This window comes from Camellia sinensis, chromosome 2 (genome assembly GCF_055761805.1).
Source record: "Camellia sinensis isolate YWXY chromosome 2, ASM5576180v1, whole genome shotgun sequence".
In the NCBI taxonomy this organism is placed as follows: Eukaryota; Viridiplantae; Streptophyta; class Magnoliopsida; order Ericales; family Theaceae; genus Camellia; species Camellia sinensis.
The window spans coordinates 93,295,499-93,317,475 of NC_138962.1; the positions used below are offsets into that span (position 1 = coordinate 93,295,499).

Genomic DNA, 21,977 nt, shown 5'->3' on the forward strand with positions numbered 1-21,977 from the left:
TTTGAGGTATATTTAGCTTTGGTTGTGGATCTTAAAAAAAAAAAAAAAAAAAAAAAAAATAGTTGTGAACCTGAATAAATAAATAAATAAATAAAAGAAAAAAGATTGAATGTATATTTAGTTTTGGTTGTGAATCTAAAAAAAAAAATATATATATATATATATATGGGAAAATTAGTGGGTACCCATCCCCAACCCATCCCCCGTGGATATTTAAAGAATATCACTTACCCTACCCAATGGATAAGAAAAAGAGGAAAAAACCCATGTATTTAGGTTGGGTCTCCATAGATACCCACAGGGTAGGTTATCCATTGTCATCCCTACGTATACATGCATTCTATGTTGTTTATGTATTTTGTGTGTGTATATATATAGATGTGGAATGTTACAATGTGCAGCCCTAACAAGGTGCACATCGTAAGAAAAGTTACAAATGTTTGTGGTGTGTTATGCCACTTAGTGGTAAAAGATACGAATGACAAAATTATGATATGCAACCTAAAGTTACAAATGACAAAGTTAAGCCACTTTGTGGTAAAAGTTATACCTTTTTTTGATGAGCAAAAATTTGATACTTTTAATGATGAGAAAAGTTCTGCCATCTTGTGGTAAAAGTTATGAATTATTGTAGTAAGGCACCATTTTAAGATTGCACATGGTAGCCTTCCCCTATATATAAACCAAACCAAGTGTTAAGTCCCATCAAATGGGGTCGGCTACATGAATCCTTCTTCTCCATTCGACTCTATCAAAGGCTATTTCTTTAGTCAAATTAAGGAGGTTCATATCTCTATTTACTACACTAACCCATGTCAATCTAGATATGCTCCTTCCCCTAACACTTTCATTTACTGTCATTGTATCGTATCTCTTCATTACTACCTCTGTTGGTCTCCGTTGTATATAACTAAACAATCTCAATATATTCTCTCTCAAGTTATCTTCTATCGGTACTACACCTACCTATTCTCAAATATACTCATTCCTAACTCTATCTTTTCTAGTCTTGCCACACATCCACCTTAGCATCCTCATCTATATATTGTTTCTTAGTTGCCTAATATTCCGATCCATACAACATCGCTGGTCTAATAGCCATTCTATAGAACTTCCCTCTTAGTCTAGTGGGTACTCACTTATCACACAATACCCCAGAGGCACTCCACCACTTAAGCCAACCCGCCTTAATTCTGTGGACCACATCCATTCCAATCTCCCCAACCGTTGTGATAATCAATCCTAAATAATGAAAATGTTCTCTCTTAGGTAGTTCTTGGTTCTCAATCTTCACTTCTCCTTTATTTCTATTGTTACTGTTACTAAAATTACACTCCATGTACTCTGTCTTAGTTCTGCTTATCCTAAATCCTTTAGACTCAAGTGCTTCTCTCAAAGTCTCCAACTTAGTATTAACTCCTTCTCTAGTAAAAAGCATACACAATGGCCATCATCCTTAATATTTCTCGTCAACTCATCCATAACTAAAGTAAAAACGTAAAGACTTATGGTTGATCCTTGGTATAATCCTACAGTAATTGGAAATTCACTTGTCTATCTAGCAGGCGATCTAATAGTGGTCACCACACCTTCATACATATCCCTAATCATATCATTGTAACATTTTGTTACCCCTTTCTTCTCTAACACCCACCAGATTATATCCCGACACACTTTATCATATGCTTTCACAAGATTGATAAAAACCATATGAATGTATCTTTTCTTTTCTCTATACTTTTCTATTACTCTCCTCAAAAGATAGATTACTTCCATTGTTGACCTACCAGGTATAAATCCAAATTGATTCTCTGACACTTCTGTTATATCTTGCAATTGACGTTCTATCACTCTCTCCCATACTCTCTCCCCTATATATATATATATATATTAAATTTATATATTTTGGTCTATAGATATGTATTGTGAGTGGCTGAAGAATGAATATGTTAGTGGAGGTGATTGCACTTTCAGCAAACACAGAAAGAGGAAGACCATTATAGTAAGAGGGTAAAGAAGTCTTTTTACATTTTCCATTAACAGAGTTAATTGTGCACTTTAGTCCAAAATCACATGAGGGGTCTTTGGCTATAGTTAAAGAGAGGGTGAAGTGTTGCCATACCAAGGGGGTAAAATGGATTTTGCCAAATACAAAAACCAATCATTCCTGTTACATTATTGAGCTATTTTTGTCTTCTAGTTAGAATATCATGTGTGTGTGACAATGAAAATCAGTAATTAATTGGCATGTATTCGTTAAGTCTATAAGTAATGAAGTAACTGCAGAAAAATAAATACAGTTGGTTTTAAAATAATTCAGTTTATTCAAGACCATGATGCTAAATCAAACCAAAGTGATGCTGTGGCCCTTGACTGGTTGAAGTCCAATTATCAAATTTGGAAGCCTAGGGTAAAGCCCATAGGCCTGAAGACTTTTTGGTTCCTTAAGTGCAATTGGTAGTTTATTATTATTATTGTTCAGTTAGATTTAATTAAATAAAATTAAGAGATAACGATTGCTTAGGTTTCCTGGTGTAGTTAGGTTTCTTGTTTTGCTTATATATTAGAGTTTTGCATTGTAATATTCAGTTTTGGAATAATATTGTTGAGAGTTCAGGTTGTGGCCGTTTGTGTGTTTCTTCCCCTCTCTTCTCTCTATCTTGTCCTACATCACAAAGTTAATCAATTTAGCTATGTTTTTAAACCAAAACCAAGCCAAAATAACATACCAAACCAAGAAATAATGATTGAGTTGGTTAAGTTCTCGGGTTGCATTAAACCAAATTTCCTTGTTGGAGTAAACATTCCCAAAACATCTTCAACGATGTTTTTATTTATCTATTTATTAATGTTAACAGTGAAACAAATGAAGCTTTATTAGCTTGGGAATCCCAAGCTTGCAAAATAGCATTGAAACTAATTCTCTCCAAACTCAAACCATAGGCCACAACTAAAACACTTACTCTTCACAACAGCAAAGTCAAATAGATATAAAATGTACATAAAAGTACTCACCTGTACAACATGTGGAGCCAAACTGCGGAATGAATTTTCAATCCCGTAATAAACTGCAGAAAGTATAGTACATAAGAGATACTGACATTCAGCCTCACATGCAAACCAACTAGGAAACGTCACGGACAAACAAATTTACCTGTTAAAATATAGACAACTTTTAGTTCCTTCACTCGACCAGCAAGAACCAACGCAATGGCTACTGTTCCATATATGCAAAGGAGGAAATGCCTGCAAACAACTTAAATATTGATAGGACCAAAGATTGAAGTAGATGCAGCATTCATGCTGGAAGACTCCAGGTTGAGACTGATTCATTGCCATAGAGCAAATACAACAATGCACAATCACAATGTTGGATTTTAGTCTCCACTGCAATGGGAATACTACTAATGAGACACCTACAATTGACCAAAATCTAATGTAGATATAGAAGATTAAAAAACTAACATGTCTGCACTTACATATATAAACACAAGTAATTATGTAGGTGTTGGCCTCCTCATTCCAGGAAGTTAGTCCCCTATGACACTATACTATTACACATTTTTCCTCCACACTCCTATAAACTTCCACAAAATATTCCCACAAATGGAAACTACATGACAGAGAGCCCTGGTTGTAACCTTTAAGTCAAAACTAAACATAGATAGCATGTGATCTAACACATGTATTAATTTGTTTCACACACATTAAGTTTCACTTTTTTATTAGATATGAAGTAGTTGCATGTGTTAGTATAAAATGATGCGACCCTGAACATAGTGTATTTTGAAGCATAAGCATAAAAGAACATAGTCAAAAACAAGGTCACTAGAAACCTATTTTACTTGGTTATAATATGAAATGCGGTTAAATCTCAACTCACCAAAGAAGAAAAGCCATGAAGTATCGAGTGTTCCTCTCCCCTATGCAATTATTCTGCAGCAATGACACATAAGAAAGAGAACTATAATGAGAAATGGGATGTACTGATATTTGATAATTCAGACCACCAAAAACATCCAAATTTTTTACGAATGGGAAAAAAAAGGAATAAAGAATAAGATAAAATCAAACCATCCATCCACAATGATGGTCAAACCGAGCGACACAGCGATCGCAAATGCTGCAGTGCTTGGACCTAGCAGGTCTATATCAGTGAAAAGAACCCTATTAGCAAAATAATGAAAGAGCACATTTAAGAGAACTACAAACAAAACAATGAACTCACTTCAGAATCTTGCATGTTGAACATTCTTTCTCCAAATAAATTGCATTGTCATACGGATAAGCAGAGAGATATTGAGAAACATTCTCTGCATTCACAGTTCCTGGATCAGAATAGCTAGTCAAAAGAAAGAGTAGAATACCCACACCAACTGCCAACAAGCTTGTGAGCCTGCAAGAACATACAGGGTCCAAGAAAAAATTGGAAGTTATGTAGACAGAAACCTAATGAATATTGAGAGAGTAAACATTAACATTTCTTAGTATGATACCTGTGAACTTCACTTAGATAATATCCAGGTATATAGCTGAAAACTGACTTTACAATAAAGTAATAAGTAGCTCCAATTATTGCCAAATATATGATCTGCCACAAAAGAAAACTAACTTGAATCCTCAATCAAATGCCCACCTTCCTTTTTTCTTCTTCTTTTATTATTTTATTATTTTTTAAGAAAGCAACTTTGCATGGTTTTTAGCATGAAAAACAAAAAAAATTATACTTTCTGCATTGCAGCTCTTTCCATATTTGATCATCCCAAAACAGATGTCCATGTAAGATTTCTGAATGTTTTTCTGTATATTCAATTGTGTATGTAATACAAGAATACAATGGTTTATATAACAATCTAACCCTAGAACGAAAAAATAAACACGAATTATTCACTCAATCCCTAACATATACAAAATATATATACTAGCATATATACATAAAATCTAATATTCTTACACCCCCGCTCAAACTCAAGGTGTTTTAGCAGAAAACACTGAGAGTTTGCCAAGAAGAAACTGAAACCGAGCAGTGGTGTGAGTTTTGGTGAAGAAGTCAGCAAGTTGCAGAGTCGAAGAGATAAAAGGAAGTAAAATAGAGCCAAACTGCAGATATTGACGGACAAAGGGACAATCAATCTTAATATGCTTTGTCCGCTCATGGAAGATAGTGTTATGGGCAATCTAAATAGCAATGCAGTTGTCGCAATAAAGAGAGGTCAGAGAAGACTGTGGTACACAACGAAGCCAAACAATCTCAGTAGTAGCATGAGCCATAGCACAATACTCAGTTTCGGTAGTAGAGCGAGCAACAACAGTTTGTTTCTTGCTTTTCCAAGAGATCAATGAATTGCCAACAAACATACAGAAATCAAACGTAGACTTGCGATCAGTGGCATCACCAACCCAATCAGAATCAACATAAGCCACCAAGTCCAAAGAAGAAGTAGAAGACAGCAGGAAGCCTTGAAATATAATACCCCGAAGATAGCGAAGAATCCGAACCAAAGCAGCCCAATGTGTAGAACAAGGAGCAGAAACAAATTGGCTAACCACATAAACAACATAGGCAAGATCAGGACGAGTAACCGTCAGATAGATTAAGCAATCCACAAGCTCTCGATATAAAGTAGGATCATCTAGAGGAATACCATCAGTAGTGTTGAGTTCAATGGGAGTATTAGAAATCTTAGTGTCAGTAAGACCAGCCCGGTGAATAATCTCATTGGCATACTTGGCCTGAGACAAAAAGTAACCCTTGGGACAAGAAGCGACCTCAATACCAAGAAAATATCTCAATGGGCCAAGATCCTTCATTTCAAAGGTGCGAAAGAGATGCTGCTTGACCTCAAATATAGCAGAACAATCAAAGCCAGTGATGATCATATCATCTACATACAGTAATAAGGCAACAAAACTAGTAGATGTGTGAAGGAGAAACAAAGCGGAGTCATGGGCACAAGGATGAAACCCAAACTCAGTAAACGATCATACCAAGCACAAGGAGATTGTTTCAAATCATACAGAGCACGCCGAATATAACAAACTTGTCCAGAGGAATGAGGAAGGCCAGGTGAAGGACGCATATATACCTTCTCAGTGAGATGGCAATTAAGAAAAGCATTCTTAACATCCATCTGATAAAGAGGCCAATGACGAACAGCAGCGACAGAGATCAAAGTAAGGACAGTAGTCATTTTGGTTTATATAACAATCTAACCCTAGAATGAAAAAGGAAACACGAATTATTCACTCAATCCCTAATATATACAAAATATACATACTGCTATATATACATAAAATCTAATATTCTCACAGTCCATTGTCAAAAAATCAAATCACTTAGTTTTCTACTTTTTCATATCACCCCTTCAAAATAAACTAAATGTTAACAAAAACAATGTTAGTGAAAGCATGAGACAAACTTAAGCGCAAAGGCCTCTTGGATCCTAGGCGCAAAGCGTAACCGTGCGCCTACTAAAGTAACCCAGACATTTTTCAAAAATAATGTATAATGAAAAGGGATTCATTATATATAAAAAATTAATATGTATATATATTTTCACTCTCTATCTCTGCTCATAACTTCTAGTTAGAATTGCTAAAAAGATTGAAAAGTTGATGAGGAATTTCCTTTGGGAGGGGCGGGAAGAGGGGGAGAAGGATCATTTGGCGAATTAGAAAGTTGTTTCACTTCTGAGAAGGAAAGATGGTCTCACTATTGATAACATTGTGGATAGAAACATTGTTCTTCTAGGAAAATGGTTATGGAGATTTCTTATTGATTGTTATTCATTATGGCATTCCATTATTAGAAGCAAATATGGGGCTCAAAGTAATGGTTGTCAATATCTTATAATTTTAGGGGGTAATTGTCGATCCCCAAGGAAATCCATTTCTCGCATCCTTCCTCTCATTTCTAGGTTTCTTTTTTTCAAAGTAGGGAATGGGGTAAATGTCTGATTATGGGAGGATGTTTGGGTGGGTGAGGCCTCTTTTGACAATCTTTCCGAAGGTTTTATAGAGCAATTCATCCTCAAAATGTTTCCATTGCTTCTTTAGCATGCTCTAATTTGGCACCAATTTTATGGAATTTCAATTTCATTAGGAATCTTAATGATCGGGAAGCACTTGAATTAGCATCCTTGCAATCAATGGTTCAGGGTTTTTCATTGTCTCCTTTGGCTTGGGATAGAAGGGTTTCACTCTCCATTCTTCTGGTATCTTTTCATGTAAATCCTTCTTTGATAGGATCATTGATAAACCCACATCTACTTATGTTGCATTCCACGCAAAGATTTGGAAAGCTGTAGTGCCTTCAGAAGTGAAGATTTTTACGTGGTCTTTGGCTCGTTAGGACATTATGATCAATGATACCTTTCAAAAGAGAATACCTAATCATGGTCTTTGTCCTTTGTGGTGCATTATGTGTAGGAGGAACAAGGTATCGGTGAATCATCTTTTCTTGCATTGCCCCGTGGCTTTGAAACTATGGCACCGGCTTTTTTCACTAGACTGGCTCATGTTGGGTTGCTTTAGGCAATTGTGCTAAAATGCTCTAAATTGATTTTTGGGGCTTTGGTGGCAATAAGAAAGAAAAAGCATTGTGCTTTTGTGTTGTGTTTGCTGTCTTTTGGGTTATTTGGTTGGAAAGAAATGCAAGAATTTTTTATGACAATGTCACAAACTTGCATTCTTTATAGGAAAGGGTGTGCCATTTGGCGTCGTTTTGGGCTTATGTTTCTCCTGTATTTAAGGGGGTTTCACTTTTTCTAATTTCCAAAGATTGGAGCATTTTTAGTTTGTTTTCCGCTATGTTTGATTATGGTTTTTCTTCGTATTTTCGAGTTAGAGGACTCCTTGTTCTCTCCTTATACCTTTTGTTTTTTATTAATAACTTTCTTTTGTTGCTGATCTAAAAAATAAAAATAAATACTATCAAGATCTAAAGGTTAAATCTAATAAAAAAAATTTAAACAAAAACAAAATGTGCAAAACTATCCTTTAATGTTATTTTTTTAAAAATGTACGTTAAGCGTGCTTTTATAATGTGTTTCACTTAACTACTAAAACCTCTTTTGTTGTTACGCTCTACGCTTTAAGCACACTTTTACCAAAAATTGAATGAAAATAATTTTTGATAAGAACATGGACCAAAATTTTGTTTCGATGTGTTGTTTTTATCAACATAGAAACAAAGATGTTTTGGAAACATTTTAGAAATGCTTCCAAAACATTTTAGAACAGTTATAAATGCTCAGAAATATAGATTGAAATCTATTTAAATGTATAAAAACTAAATAATTGATTAAATAAATATATTTAGACTTATATAATCATTCACGTAAAAGAACAAGTGTACAAATAAAAAATCATTCTTACTAGGAACTATATATTGTTAATTATTGTCAAATAACTCAATTTTATTAAAGCCAAGAGTAAAATATACTAAAAGTGTTTAAGAACCCAACAAAATAAAATGTACATAAACAATAGTAATGATATTATTACTATATTAGGAACTCTATTACCATAATCTTTTGATTTGCGATTCGATTTGTAATTTAAGCAAAATCGATATGAATTTAAGGGTGAATCTATGGTGAATCGCACAATTCACAATTGATTCACGATTCGATTAACTTTTTACATTTCATGCAAAATCTTGAAACTATTGTGTCTACCATATTTCGATTCTTTTTTTCTCTTTTTAGTGAAAATGACATAATTTCTAATATAATAGTGTTTAGTACGAAAATAACCAGTATATACATGATTTTTTGTTGTTTTGGTGACCAGAGAGATTTCAATAGGATCTCATCAAATTTACTAGTTAAACTCAACAAGTTTTTAACCTTTGGTTCTCATTTTTTTTCCTTAACAAAAATCAAAATGTATCTTGCACCATAAATTATCTTCTTTTTTTTTTTTTGAAATAAATATAGTTCAATATTACATGAATCCTTTTTTCTTTTTCTTTTTTTTTAAATATATATATATATGAACAATAAGCATACATAACTTTTAAAGTGTTTTAGGTTTTACAACAATTAATTCTTTCTTATTACTGAGTCCTTGTTACTTGGAAAGTAGGACTGCAAACGAACCAAGTCGTTCATGAACAACTCGAAGCTCAACTTGGTTTTGTAGCTCATTTGAGCTCGTTCGATTACCAAACGAATCAAGCTCAAGCCATACTTCCGAACTCGATAATTAAACAAGCCAAACTCGATCTATTGTGAACTCTGCTCAATTAAGCTTGGCTCGAGTATATTAATATATATTAATTAATTAATTACACTTGTTTGAGCAACATCTAACTTTTACAAAAATATTTGTCAGGAGTCACTGGTAACCCATTCTCTAAGTCAGCAAATAAATTATGCTCAAAGCACATAAAGGCAATAGAACGGACAACACTTATATGAAGAGTGGGAATGGTTGAAGTTTCCTTCGTTCTTTGATGTGGGACAAACAGTGAATGGACTTGCACAAAATGTTTGCAATCCTTAAAGCTTCCCACATCGCTTTCTAAAAGATTTGAATAGTTACAAAACTTTATATAATATAAGTGGATAAAGCCAACAACTAAAGCTATTCAAGTGGCTAGTCATTGTACACTGGAACCACATGAGCCGAGCACGAGCCTTCTTTTAACCCAACGAGTCCAGTTTGAGCTGATAATTTTAAAGAATATCAAGATTAGGGAATGATTGTGATATCATCCCTTTTTTATATTAATAAAGATCAATAATTACAAGGGAGCCCTAAGGCATAGAATAATTATAATTGAATAATAACCCCAACTAATAATAATACTCCCCTCAAGCTAGTGAGAAGATATCTCTCATGCCCAGCTTGCCTAAGATGTCATACAATGGCTTACTCCCAACTCTCTTGGTGAGGATGTCAGTGAGTTGTTCACCAGACTGCACAAATAAAGTACATATTGTGTCACTAGTGAGTTTCTCCTTAATGAAGTGGCAATCAATCTCAACATGCTTTGTCCTGTCATGTTGAACCGGATTGTGTGCGATGTTGATAGTGGCCTTATTATCACAATACAACCGCATGGAGTCCGTCTGATCAATACCTGGATCACTCAACAATAACTTGATCCATAAGAGCTCACACACCCCTTGTGCCATAGCTCTAAATTTAGCTTCTGCACTTGACCTAGCAACCACATTCTGTTTCTTACTCCTCCAAATAACTAGGTTGCCTTCAACAAAGGTGCAATACCCTAAAGTCGATCTCCTATCAGTTACTGATCCAGCCCAGTCAGCATCTGTATAGGCTTCCACAGGAAGATGATCACGCTTTGAAAAATAAAGACCCGTACCAGGAGCAGACTTCAAGTACGTCAAAATTCTTATAACAACCTTGAAGTGAATTTGATGAGGAGCATGCATAAACTAGCTAACCACATTGACAGCAACAACAATATCAGGGCGGGATTGAGATAGGTAGATGAGCTTACCCACTAAACGTTGATAGCTCTCCCTATCAACAGCTGCTCCTCCTCCATCATCCCCCAGATTCTGATTAGGTTTCAGTGGAGTGTCACAAGCCTTGTAGCCAAGCATTCCAGTTTCCTTCAATAGGTCAAGTACATACTTCCTCTGTGAGATAAATACCCCATCTTTGAAGCGAGCAACTTCAATTCTCAGAAAATACTTCAAGGTCCCCAATTCTTTGATTTCAAACTCACTTGCTAAATATTTTTTCAACAGAGATATTTCCTCACTATCATCACCTGTAAGAACTATGTCATCCACATAAACAATGAGCGTTGTAGTCTTACCACACGAGGAATGTTTCACAAACAAGGTATGATCTACCTGACTCTGTTTGAAGCTATATTTAAGCATAGCCTGAGTGAATCTCTCAAACCAAGCCCTTGGAGACTGTTTGAGACCATATAATGACTTCCAAAGCCAACATACTTTACCCTCTATTTGATGATTCTCAAAATCAGAAAGAATGTCCATATACACCTCTTCTTCGACGTCACCATGGAGAAATGCATTCTTTACATCAAACTGATAAAGTGGCCAATCTAGATTAGCTGCTAGAGAGAGAAGTACTCTGACTGAATTTATCTTAGTCACGGGTGCAAAGGTCTCTTGATAGTCAACGCCATATGTCTGAGTAAACCCTTTTGCCACAAGCTACGAAGCACGGACACAGACACGGATACGAGACACAGCAATTTTCAAAAAATGGGGACACGGACACGGCAAGGGACACGGCAAATTTTTTTTTTAAAATATATTTTTATTTGTTATGTAGATTAACAAAAACTAACATAATAATATTAATTCAAGAAATATAACCATTATATTTAAATAAATTAATAGATTATCCATCCACAAAAAAGTAGTACATATATAAATCAATAATTTAAAAAAAAAACAGTTTTACAAAGATATATATATAAACCTATTATAAATAATACAAAAAAAAAAGAGTAAGTTTTACATAGATATATATATATATATATATAAACCTATTATTATAAATAAATAAAAAACGAGAGTTCGAGTGAGAGAGAAGAATGCGAGAGAGAGGATAGACTGTTCGAGAGAGAGAAGAGTGCAAGAGAGGGACTATTCGAGAGAGAGGATAGACTGTTCGAGAGTTCGAGAGAGAGAAAGAGTGTGAGAGAAAGAGGGACGAGAGAGTGCGAGAGAGAGAGGGACTTACGATCAAGGTTCGAAGGTTTGGATGGACCTCGTCAACGACTGGACGTCGACAGTTGGAGTAGACGTCTTCGATCGATGGTTCGCTCTCTCCCCTTCACGGCGACAGGTTTGTCCACTCTCTTCACTCTCTCTCCTTTGTCTCTCTTTGTCTCCTTTGTCCCCAAAGATTTATGCCTCCTCGTGTCTATGTCGTGTCCAGATCTGGACACGCGTGTCCTCACCATGTCCTCTACAAAAAAATAATTAAATTAAAGGATACGCCACCGGCATGTCCCGTACGTGTCCCCGTGTCTAACACTGCCATGGAATCAAATCTGACGTGTCCATGCTTCATAGGACACAAGTCTACCCTTATAACGCTCAATAGAACCATCCGCTTTGTGTTTCACAGTATACACCCATTTGCATCCCACAGGTCGTTTGCCCTCAGGTAACTTAGTCAATTCCCAAGTGTCATTCTTCCTAAGTGCTTTCATTTACTCAATCACAGCAAGTTTCTACTCATAGGTAGAAAAAGCATCTGGGAAATGGTTAGGAATGCTAATAGAGGAAATACTTGACACAAAAGCTCTATATGAGGACGACAAATGAGAGTAGGACACAAAATTTGAGATAGAATATTGAATACAAGATTTCACGCCCTTTCTCTTGGCAATAGGAACCTCAAGATCAATAGGAGTACCAAGATCAGTGGATTCAAGAGATTCAAAGTTACCTGGACTCTCATCAGAAGCAAGAGATAGCAGTGGGTGAGCAGAAGTGGTCTCTTGTATCCAGTTGACTTTCTGTCTGTCTTTGTCCCTGACAAAAACTTGTCCGTCCCTATCTTGGGTGACATTGGATTCTGTAGTCCTAGTAAGAGGTGGTGGTGGTACAAGAACAACTAGAACAACTGGTTCCACCATAGGAATCACAGGAATTACTTCACACCAACACTCCCCGTGAAGGGAGGATTATGACACTGGAGAGGACAAGAAATAGGACTTGGGCTCAAAAAATGTGACATTCATAGACACAAACCACTTATGAGGAGGGTGATAACACTTATACCCCTTTTGAGTAGGACAATACCCGAGGAAAACACATTTGAGGGAGCAAAGGTCCAACTTACCACAAGTAGGAGCGTAATTGTGAACAAAACAGACACAGCCAAATATTTTTGGAGGAAGAGAAAACAAGGATTCAGAACTGAGGAGGACTTGAAAGGGAGCTTGTTTTTGTAAAACCTGGGTAGGAAGACGATTAATAAGATGGGCAGCGGTGAGAACAGCGTCGCCCCAGTAGGACCGAGGACACTCATAGGAAAAACACATGCACTGAGCCATGTCAAGAAGATAACAATTCTTGCGTTCCGCCACCCCATTTTGTTAATGGGTATTAGCGCAAGAAGTCTGATGGATAATGTCATGGGCAGAAAAATATTGCCCTAACCCAGAATCTATGTATTCCCCCCCCCCCCAATTATCAGAACGGAAGATTTTGGCAGTGGCCCCAAACTGAGTACAAATCATCTTATGAAAATTGTGGAACGCAGAGAAAACCTCACTCTTATCTTTAATGAGATACACCCAAGTAGTACAAGAAAAATCATCAATAAATGTAACAAACCATCGACGACCTTTCATAGACATAACACAAGATGGACCCCAGACATCAGAATGTATTAATGAAAAAGGAACTAAACTTTATTAAAATTGGGAGCAAAAGAAGTTCTGTATTGTTTTCCAAGTTGACAAGACTCGCAAAGAAACTCAAGACACATTATTGTTTGCAAAGCCAGATGAAAATAAATGCTCAAGTAAATAAAAAAAGGATGCCAAAAACGTCGATGCCAAGGGCTATGCAAAATACCGCCCAATCCGCTAAAACCGCACCGATCCGCATCAATCCACACCGCTCTAACCGCTAACCGCGGTTTAAACTATAAAATTTATAATCCGCCAACCGAACCGCTCCGCTCCGCTATAGTTAATACGTATACATTTTTTAACTTCCAATAAAATATCAACGTAAAAATGAGTGTGAGAGAGGTTTAAGATATGAAATTTATTACAAATTAGTGGTTATATCTGTGAAACATATTATGTAACATTACTTTATATTACATATCTAAAAAATATTATACAAATTAGTGTTATATATTATGCAAATGTATTATAATTAGTTAGAATATTCTTCAATCCGTTAATCCACCAAAAACCGCCCAAACCGCAATTTGTCAATCCGCTAATCTGCTAAACCGTCATTCGGTTTGTAATTTTACTCTCAAACCGCCCGAACCACACCGCACACACCCCCATAAATCATCTTGGGTAGTAGGACTCGTGGTGGAAGAGTGAGCAAGCTAGTCCGGTTGATCCAGGAAGTAGAGACCATTTTCTACACTACCATTGCCAATCGTCCTCGTGACAAGGTCCTGAAAAAGACAATGATCAGGGAAAAAAGTCACACTACAATTCAAATCCTTTGTAATACAACTCAAAGATAACAGGTTAACAGAAAAATTGAGAACATGGAGAACAGAAGATAAAGGTATGGTAGGAGTGACATGAACTAAACATTTTCCAGAAATAGAAAAAACAGTATCATCTGCAATCATAACTTTGCCTTGACCTAAAGAGGGCTTATAGGCAGAGAAAAGGTCAGAGGATCCAGACATATGATCTGAGGCACCAAAATCAATAATCCAAGGCAAAGACTTATGAGAAAGGAAAACACAAGGAGAAGAGGCTAAGTTACCTGAGCGAGTAAACGACGAGGAAGCTGTATTGAGAGCAGTAGAAGACCGACGGTCCAACAAGTGGGGCAGAACATCCTCAAGCTCATGAGTAGTCATGCTAGAGAGACCATCAGAAGCCTGACCAATGAAAGCGGAAGTAGAATCAAATATATCAACGGCACTAGACTGATAAGCCCGTGGATGAGAGCCACGTCCTCGAGACTGGCCTGACTGACCTCCTCTAGAACCAGACCAATCACCTCGACCCCCGGATGGAGTCCCATGAAGCTTCCAACATGTCTCGTGAGTATGCCGCGGCTTGCGACAGTAATCACAGAATACAAACTCCTTGGCAACAGACAGAGGAATGGGAGTTAGGTTGAGGCCATCTCTAGGGGTAGACAGTAATGCGGAGCGGTCAGTAGAGACAGGTGACATTATAGCAGATCGGCACCTCTCTTCATTCTGTACATAGGTGAATGTCTCCTGAAGTGAAGGAAGAGTGTCCATACCCAGAACCCGACTCCGAACCAGATCATACTCCACATTGAGACTGGCCAGAAACTTGAAGACCCTTTCCTGTGCAATAAACTTCCTGTACCCGACTGAATCAGTAGTGCAAACAGGCTTATAGTCCTGCAGATGATCAAGGCGTTTGCAGCCGTTGGTGAGGAAGGAAAAGTACTATAGAATAGTCTGTTCCCCCTGAACAAAGCTCTCAATAGAGCGGCGCAACTCAAAGGCCTGTGAGAAATTCCCTTTGCAGGAATAAGTAGTAGTCACTGCCTCCCAAATATTTTGTGCAGTGTCCATAGATAGATAACCCTCTCCAATCTCCAAGACCATAGAATGTATCAACCAACCCATAATTAGGGAGTTTGTGATCTCCCACTGATCATAACTCTGGTCTGTGGTGCTAGGTGTCTGTATCCTGCCATCAACATACCCCATCTTTCATTTGCTCTTCAAAAAGATAGTCAAACTCTGCGACCACGCTAAATAGTTTTGATCATTGAATAGAGAGATGGTGATTTTAAGACTAGGTTTGGGATTATCAGTCATAGTAGTAGGTATAATGGAACTCTCACTCTTAGGTGTCTGAGAAGGAGTGAACACACTGGTAGAATCTGCCATGGATACTATACTACCTAACCCTCAATAAAACTAGTGTCAATCACAAACCTGGAAGATGGTGGAGGAATAGTAAGCACAATGACCACTAAAAATGTTAAAGAATTAAACATGCATTAAATTTTTTTTATTTTATTTTATATTATTTAGAAACAGAACAGGAACTTGATAATTTTAGGTCACTACCACATCACAAAGTCAACGACAACAGCAGTTCAACCAAACAGGGAGACGTCACAGCAGAGGGATGTCGAAGGAAGCCTGAGATTGCCTCGGGACTGTCGACTGGGTCTGAGAGACTGCCAGTGGCAGTCGGCAAGGCGAGACGAGACTGCCCTAGTGCCTGCAACAGTGATCGAAGGGTTTGACTTAGGCCAGAAGGCTTGTCGGTAGTGATCGAAGGGTTCGATTTAGGCCAAAAGGCCTGTTTGCGATGGTGATCGAAAGGACTAGGGTTGCCTCCGGCAGGTTCAACAGCTAACGGCTGGGCCAAGAAGCCCTTCGGCAGTAGCTGACTAAGCTAGAAAGGTGGTACCTCTGTGGTGGCTTTGTGGTGGCTGTGTGATGTATGGATTTAGGGTTGTGGCTCTGATACCATGATAATTTTAGAGAATACCAAGATTAGGGAATGATTGTGATATCATCCACTTTTTATATTAATAAAGATTAATAATTACAAGGGAGAGCCATAAGCCATAGAATAATTATAATTGAATAATAACCCCAACTAATAATATACTATTCTAATATAAGCTTGGTTATTCAGGCTCGATTCGAGCTCGAGCAAACCTCGAATAAGGCAATACTTAGCTCGGCTCAGCTCATTTGCAATCCTATTGGAAAGGTATGCATACTTATTGTCCAAATATCAACATCGCTGTTAAGGGCTTTTTTTTTTTTTTTTTTTTGGATAAAGAAAAGTTTTATTATTGAAAGAGTATCAAGATGATACTAACAAATACATCGGAAAAAGTCAAAACAAAACCCAAACCTAAACCCCAAGAGTGTTTATAAAATCCACAAAAGCAAACAAATGTGAAGATAAAACTTCCGACACCCAACTAAACAAAATTATCAAAAGTTAAGCTTTCATTGTTAAGTTATTATTTTTTGAAAATTGAGAGTTTGTCTTTGTTTACTTTGAAATATCTAAAAAAAGAAAAAAGTAATATGGTGATCTAAATCTAATATTTTATATTTATAAGATATATTTAACATCTAAGTGCATAGATATATTTTTGCTAAGTAATATAGAAAAAGTGACTGAATCTTCAAATTCACAATTTGATGCGCGATTTGGTAAGGCCATTTCAATTCGCAATTCCTATCCCGATTTGACAACTATGATTAGGAATAATATCTAGATAGTAGAAATAGTTATATTATAATATTATTATGGATAATATTTATTAATATCATAAAATACATCCTTTCATATTTTTCTCAAATAAATTGTAAAACATTTATAATAAATTCTAAATTTGTGTTGATACAACTTACTGCCTTTGTAAATTGTGCTATGTTTTCGTATGGTTCACTATTTTCCAGTGTGTTTCAAGGAAAACAATAGAATTTCATTATTTCACTAGTGTTTCATTTGGTCTCGTAAGAAACAAAAACATTTGGACATTTCAATGGAAACAAATGGAACTTTTAATGAGAAGAAAATGTGACTTGCTACCAAAAAAACAAATCCAAATATGCAGAGGTTAAATATAAAAATAAAAAAAGAAAGAAAGAAAGAAAGAAAGAAAGAAAGAAAGAATGGTGGTCATGCTTCATTAAGTGCAACTTCATCTTTTCATTGCATTTAAAGAAAATCAAATGCATATTCCCATGTCTAATATGGGCATAACAGATATTTTTTAAGAGAATTAGGACAATATTAGTAATATCTATACATGCATGTCTTTGACAGCTCAAATGACAGCTGGGCCAAATATGGTATTAAAAGAGGTATCACTAATTTACCTAATAAAAAAAGAGGGGAAAACAAAAAGCAATTTAGAAGAGAAACCTGAATTCTCTCATTAGAGTTGGAGCAAAAGCAAACCTGCTCGGATAGAATTGCTTCAATTTATATGTGACCTCTCATTACATTTGAATACCAATTTTTTTTCCAAGGTAAGCAGTGCACGAATTGCCCGAATCTAAGTCAAAATTGTTGTTTTGTTTTATAAGATGAGAAAAGCTTGTGTGAGGAAGTAACATACAAAAGAAACTCATACAATTACAATAGATTTAATTCATTATTTTGTTGGTATTTTTTTTAGAAAACCTAGACCCCTCTCTCCCAAGAGCTGTTTCATAGTAGGAGACTCTATCTTCAATAGGAAAGCCCTTGATAGAAATAGACCCAAATTTTAATAGGCGCACAAATCATTTAAGGCCATTTTTAACCCAACATTAAAAAGCAATAAAACTTGGCCCATACGATTATGAATTGGATCAGATCTCCATGCAACCATTTGACTACGGACCGGATCTCCATATGGACTGGGCCGAGCCTCAAATCACATTCTACGACCTAGTACCAAACATATAAGATTGAGGCTTAGAGTACTAAATTACGAATAATCTTTGAAGTGAGGGCAAGACAGTAACAAGGCCGAGCGGCCCAGCATCTTAGGGCCGATCTAAAATGGATTGAGTCCTCAGTGTGCTCGCTCGGCTGGCCCAGCTTCGACAGTGCTCCCTTAGATGTAACCTTACTTGTAGGCATACTTAGGTCAAGGAGGCATAAACTAAAGTGCCTGTGCGGACTGGCAAAGGTTCATCAATGGAGAAGTCCACATCAACAAAAGCTCTAGATATTTAGCGAGGTCAGATCAGGATGGATCTTCAGTCACATAGGTTTCAAACTGCCTTCATGAAGGTAGGCCTAACCGAAAGGTGGTCCCCCCACGTTAGGCACGTCGATGATCTGAGCAAGGGGGCACATGAGGCAGTTAGCCTCATATACATCCTGGAGAGCGAGGAGAGAACATTGTAATAGGTAAGCATTCGTCTTGTGAAACTCCCTAAACCCTAGCTCTTTGCATTCCTTTGTTCTTCATATCTCTTTCCAGAATCCTGACTTTAGCATTGGAGGGGCTTCTCCAGCCAAACTCTTCTATTACTGCAGAATTCAATCCCACACATTGAAAAAGGGACCCTAATAGTAGCCTAAATCATCATTATGTGAAAACAATTACCAAATGATAGGATTAAATTATTAGTCATTCAGAGCCAACTTTCAAAATAAATCCAGAAAACATTTACCAAATGAGATACCTTGGCATCCTATAAAAATCCTAACAGCTTGTTATGTTTCCAATAGCATTTTATTGCATAAGTTAGCAAGGCACCGCAAAGTAAACATCACAACCATAAACCACAAAGTAAAATCATTCCACCCTCATCAGAAAATTTCAATGACTACTGTCTGACCCACAATATCAAGCAAACATGTGAGGCCCACAAATACAACTCCCAAAAAAAAAAAAAAATGTAGGAAAATTGCAAACCATTTACAACCCAACCCATAATTACCCACCTCAATTCAATATCTTTAAACCAAATTGCAAACCATTTACAACCCAACCCAACCCAACCCATAATTACCCACCTCAGTTCAATATCTTGAAACCAAATTGCAAACCATTTACAACTCAATCAATAATTACCCAACTCAATTCAATATATGTCAACAAAGTTTTTGCTTACATATATATAGGTAAATGGAAAAATGATGAGAATTGTGAGTTGGGAAACCTGTAGGATAGGGTTAGGTCGATCGCAGCAGTAGTACTCGACGGAAAGAAGCGCATCAGTGCCTCTAGAGCCACAGATCACCCCAACAATTCGTCTGAAGAAACAGAGAATAATTGATATCAATCTTGAAGAAGATACATAGGAGTGTGTGTGAGATAGTAGGATTATATAGTGATGAATAAAATACCGGAAATAATCGTAGGCACCGAAGGTGAGGAAGTAATGAATGCGTTCGATGAAAGTGCCTCGAAAGATTGGCCATTGGCCGCACAGGAATGAAACAACCACCAACAGTGTCACCAGGCCGTGGCACACCAGAATCCACTGTACGCTCATCACCATAGAAAGAGAAGCTCTGAAACCGAAATTGCAGCGTCTTGACTGGTTGGGTCAACTCAATCTAAATTTTTATGATTTTGTGGAATGTATTTTTGAAGAGCAATGGTACATTCCCCAATTTTTTCCTACCAAATTCCTTTTAATGATTTGGCAAATAAGATAATGTTTGCTCTCCAAATTGGTTAATATTATTTGCCACATCTTTAATTTCAATTTTTTCAATTCATTTTTTAAAATGTTAAAAATTTTATTTTTTATATTTTTTTTGTTCTTATTAAATTCTTTTAATATTTTTAGTAATTTTTTTAATTTTTAAATACACTAAACATAAATGTACTTAAAAAGTACGATATTTGTGAAAATATTTTTTTTATAAATATTTTACTTTTTAAATGTATTTAAGTAAGGTATATCTAAAAAAAAATTACTTAAAATTTTAAAAATATTCACTAAAAACAAAAATATACAAAAAAATAAAAACTCAATTTTAAAAAAATTACATCCAGAAAATTAAATCAAACACAGTGAATATTATTTATCACATCATCGACAAAAGTTTAAAAGGGAAAATTGGAGAAAAGGGCATTTTTCATTTTTGAATTTGATATGAATTTAAACATAAATTTGAGAGCGTCAGATTACATTTAGATTTGGTTTAGGGAGAGACATTGGACAATCCAAAACACGATTTGTATTTCGTATATAAGATTTTGTTTGATTAACAAGATTAATTGTAAATTAATTAATAATCCATAAAATAATGTAGAATTGGTTATACAATTAGATTAGTAAAATAAATAAACTCTATTTTGGGGGTGTTTGGAAATAAGTTTTTTTAGCTTTTTTGGCTAAAATAGCATTAAAAGACAAAATAAGTTAAAATAACTAATAAGATAAAATGTCACATTAAACTCATAATTATTTTATTTTTTCTTTCACAAACATCACATCCAACTATAAAAAAAAAATCAATCATCTTTCCAAATACAAAAATTTTAGCCTACTAAAATAGCCAAAAACTAAAATAATCTACTAAAATAGCAACTTTCCAAACACCCACTTTGTCTATGTTTGTTTTGCAATAGAAATGTAAATATATAATCTTAATTATATGTTTATTTTGTATTATTAATTGTAAGATTAAAAAAATTGCTACTTTTATTGGATAGAATGTCGATTGGAATCTAATCTCAATAACAAAAATTGGAACAAAAAACACTAAAATGTAAATCTCATGAATTAATAATTCCAACCTTATGATGTCATCCGCCCAATCAAACAGGGCCTAAAAGTGTTAAATATATATTTGTACATATGTTCGCACACGCTAAAATTTGATTACACAACCAACAAGATGTAAGAAAATTACTTCTTCTGGGATATCTAGGAATAAAACCAATCACCCGAGATGAAAGTGAAACTAGTTTCTATGGGTATGTTCTTCAACCAAATAGGATTCACTAGTTTGGCTCGTGTTAACCTTGTTGGTCGGAGTGGAGGGAATTTGGATGCTTTGTAATCCAAACACTGTCAACGTTAGAGTAACTGAAGCAAGCTCACAATTAATCACAACAAAGATTGCCAAACAAGAGTACCCTGAGTGGCTTCTTACAACAGTATATGCAAGCCCTATTAGTAATAAGAGGGATATGAACCTCTGAGTCATGTATGATAGTTGGAGATTTTTTTTTTTTTTAAAAAAAAAAAAAAGTCTTACAGGTAACCTAAGCCAACATAGTAGTCAAGATTAGAGGAGAACCATAATATTTTCAAATAGGATGAACTGATGCAAGCTTATGGACTTGCGGTGTTCCGGTCTGCGACTAACTTAGACAAATAGCAGACAATGATGGGCTAACATAATGGTAAGGCTGGACAGAGCCATGTGCAATAGTGAGTGGAGAACTAGCTTCCCCAAAGGACTGCTTAGAAATCTTCCAATAACTTATTTTGATCACTCCCCAATGATAATATTTATCCAAGGTAAGTCTCCTTACAACCCTTCTTGTAAACTTTTCAAATTTAAGGCTGCTTGGATCTCACATAAAGCATTACAAACAATGGTGGAGGAAAATTGGTCTAGTAACCAAGATTCTTTGTTGACCAATTTAGATAAACTAGCTCACAAGGCTAGTATTTGGAATAAAGAGGTGTTTGGCAACATTTTTGGAAAGAGAAGATGGTTACTTGGAAGGATTGAAGGAATCTAGAAATCCCAAACAAATATATATTCCCATAACCTTCATGTGTTGGAAATGGATATTATTGAACAATACAATAAAGTTCTTTATCAAGAAGAACTTCGCTGGTTCCAGAAATCTAGATCCAAGTGAATC

At 35.8% G+C, this 21,977-nt stretch overlaps 1 protein-coding gene across 4 annotated transcripts in view; it reads right to left on the reverse strand.

Annotated features, from left to right (window-relative positions):
- LOC114310879 (DHHC-type zinc finger family protein) overlaps nucleotides 1-21,631 on the reverse strand; it is a 28,494-nt gene extending 6,863 nt beyond the window's left edge. For 2 of the 4 annotated variants that reach the window (XM_028256982.2, XM_028256983.2), the window contains exons 1-8: nucleotides 19,490-19,802; nucleotides 19,303-19,396; nucleotides 4,497-4,591; nucleotides 4,229-4,396; nucleotides 4,075-4,147; nucleotides 3,884-3,936; nucleotides 3,155-3,246; nucleotides 3,016-3,068 (exon numbers count right to left, since the gene is read on the reverse strand). In XM_028256982.2, the coding sequence (XP_028112783.2) occupies nucleotides 3,016-3,068; nucleotides 3,155-3,246; nucleotides 3,884-3,936; nucleotides 4,075-4,147; nucleotides 4,229-4,396; nucleotides 4,497-4,591; nucleotides 19,303-19,396; nucleotides 19,490-19,644 (783 nt within the window). In that variant the 5' untranslated portion in view covers nucleotides 19,645-19,802. Of the gene's footprint in view, nucleotides 1-3,015; nucleotides 3,069-3,154; nucleotides 3,247-3,883; nucleotides 3,937-4,074; nucleotides 4,148-4,228; nucleotides 4,397-4,496; nucleotides 4,592-4,727; nucleotides 5,882-19,302; nucleotides 19,397-19,489 lie in introns of those variants that run through there. The other 2 variants (XM_028256980.2, XM_028256984.2) reach the window with 2 other exon arrangements.
- Between the last annotated feature and the right edge of the window lie 346 nt (nucleotides 21,632-21,977).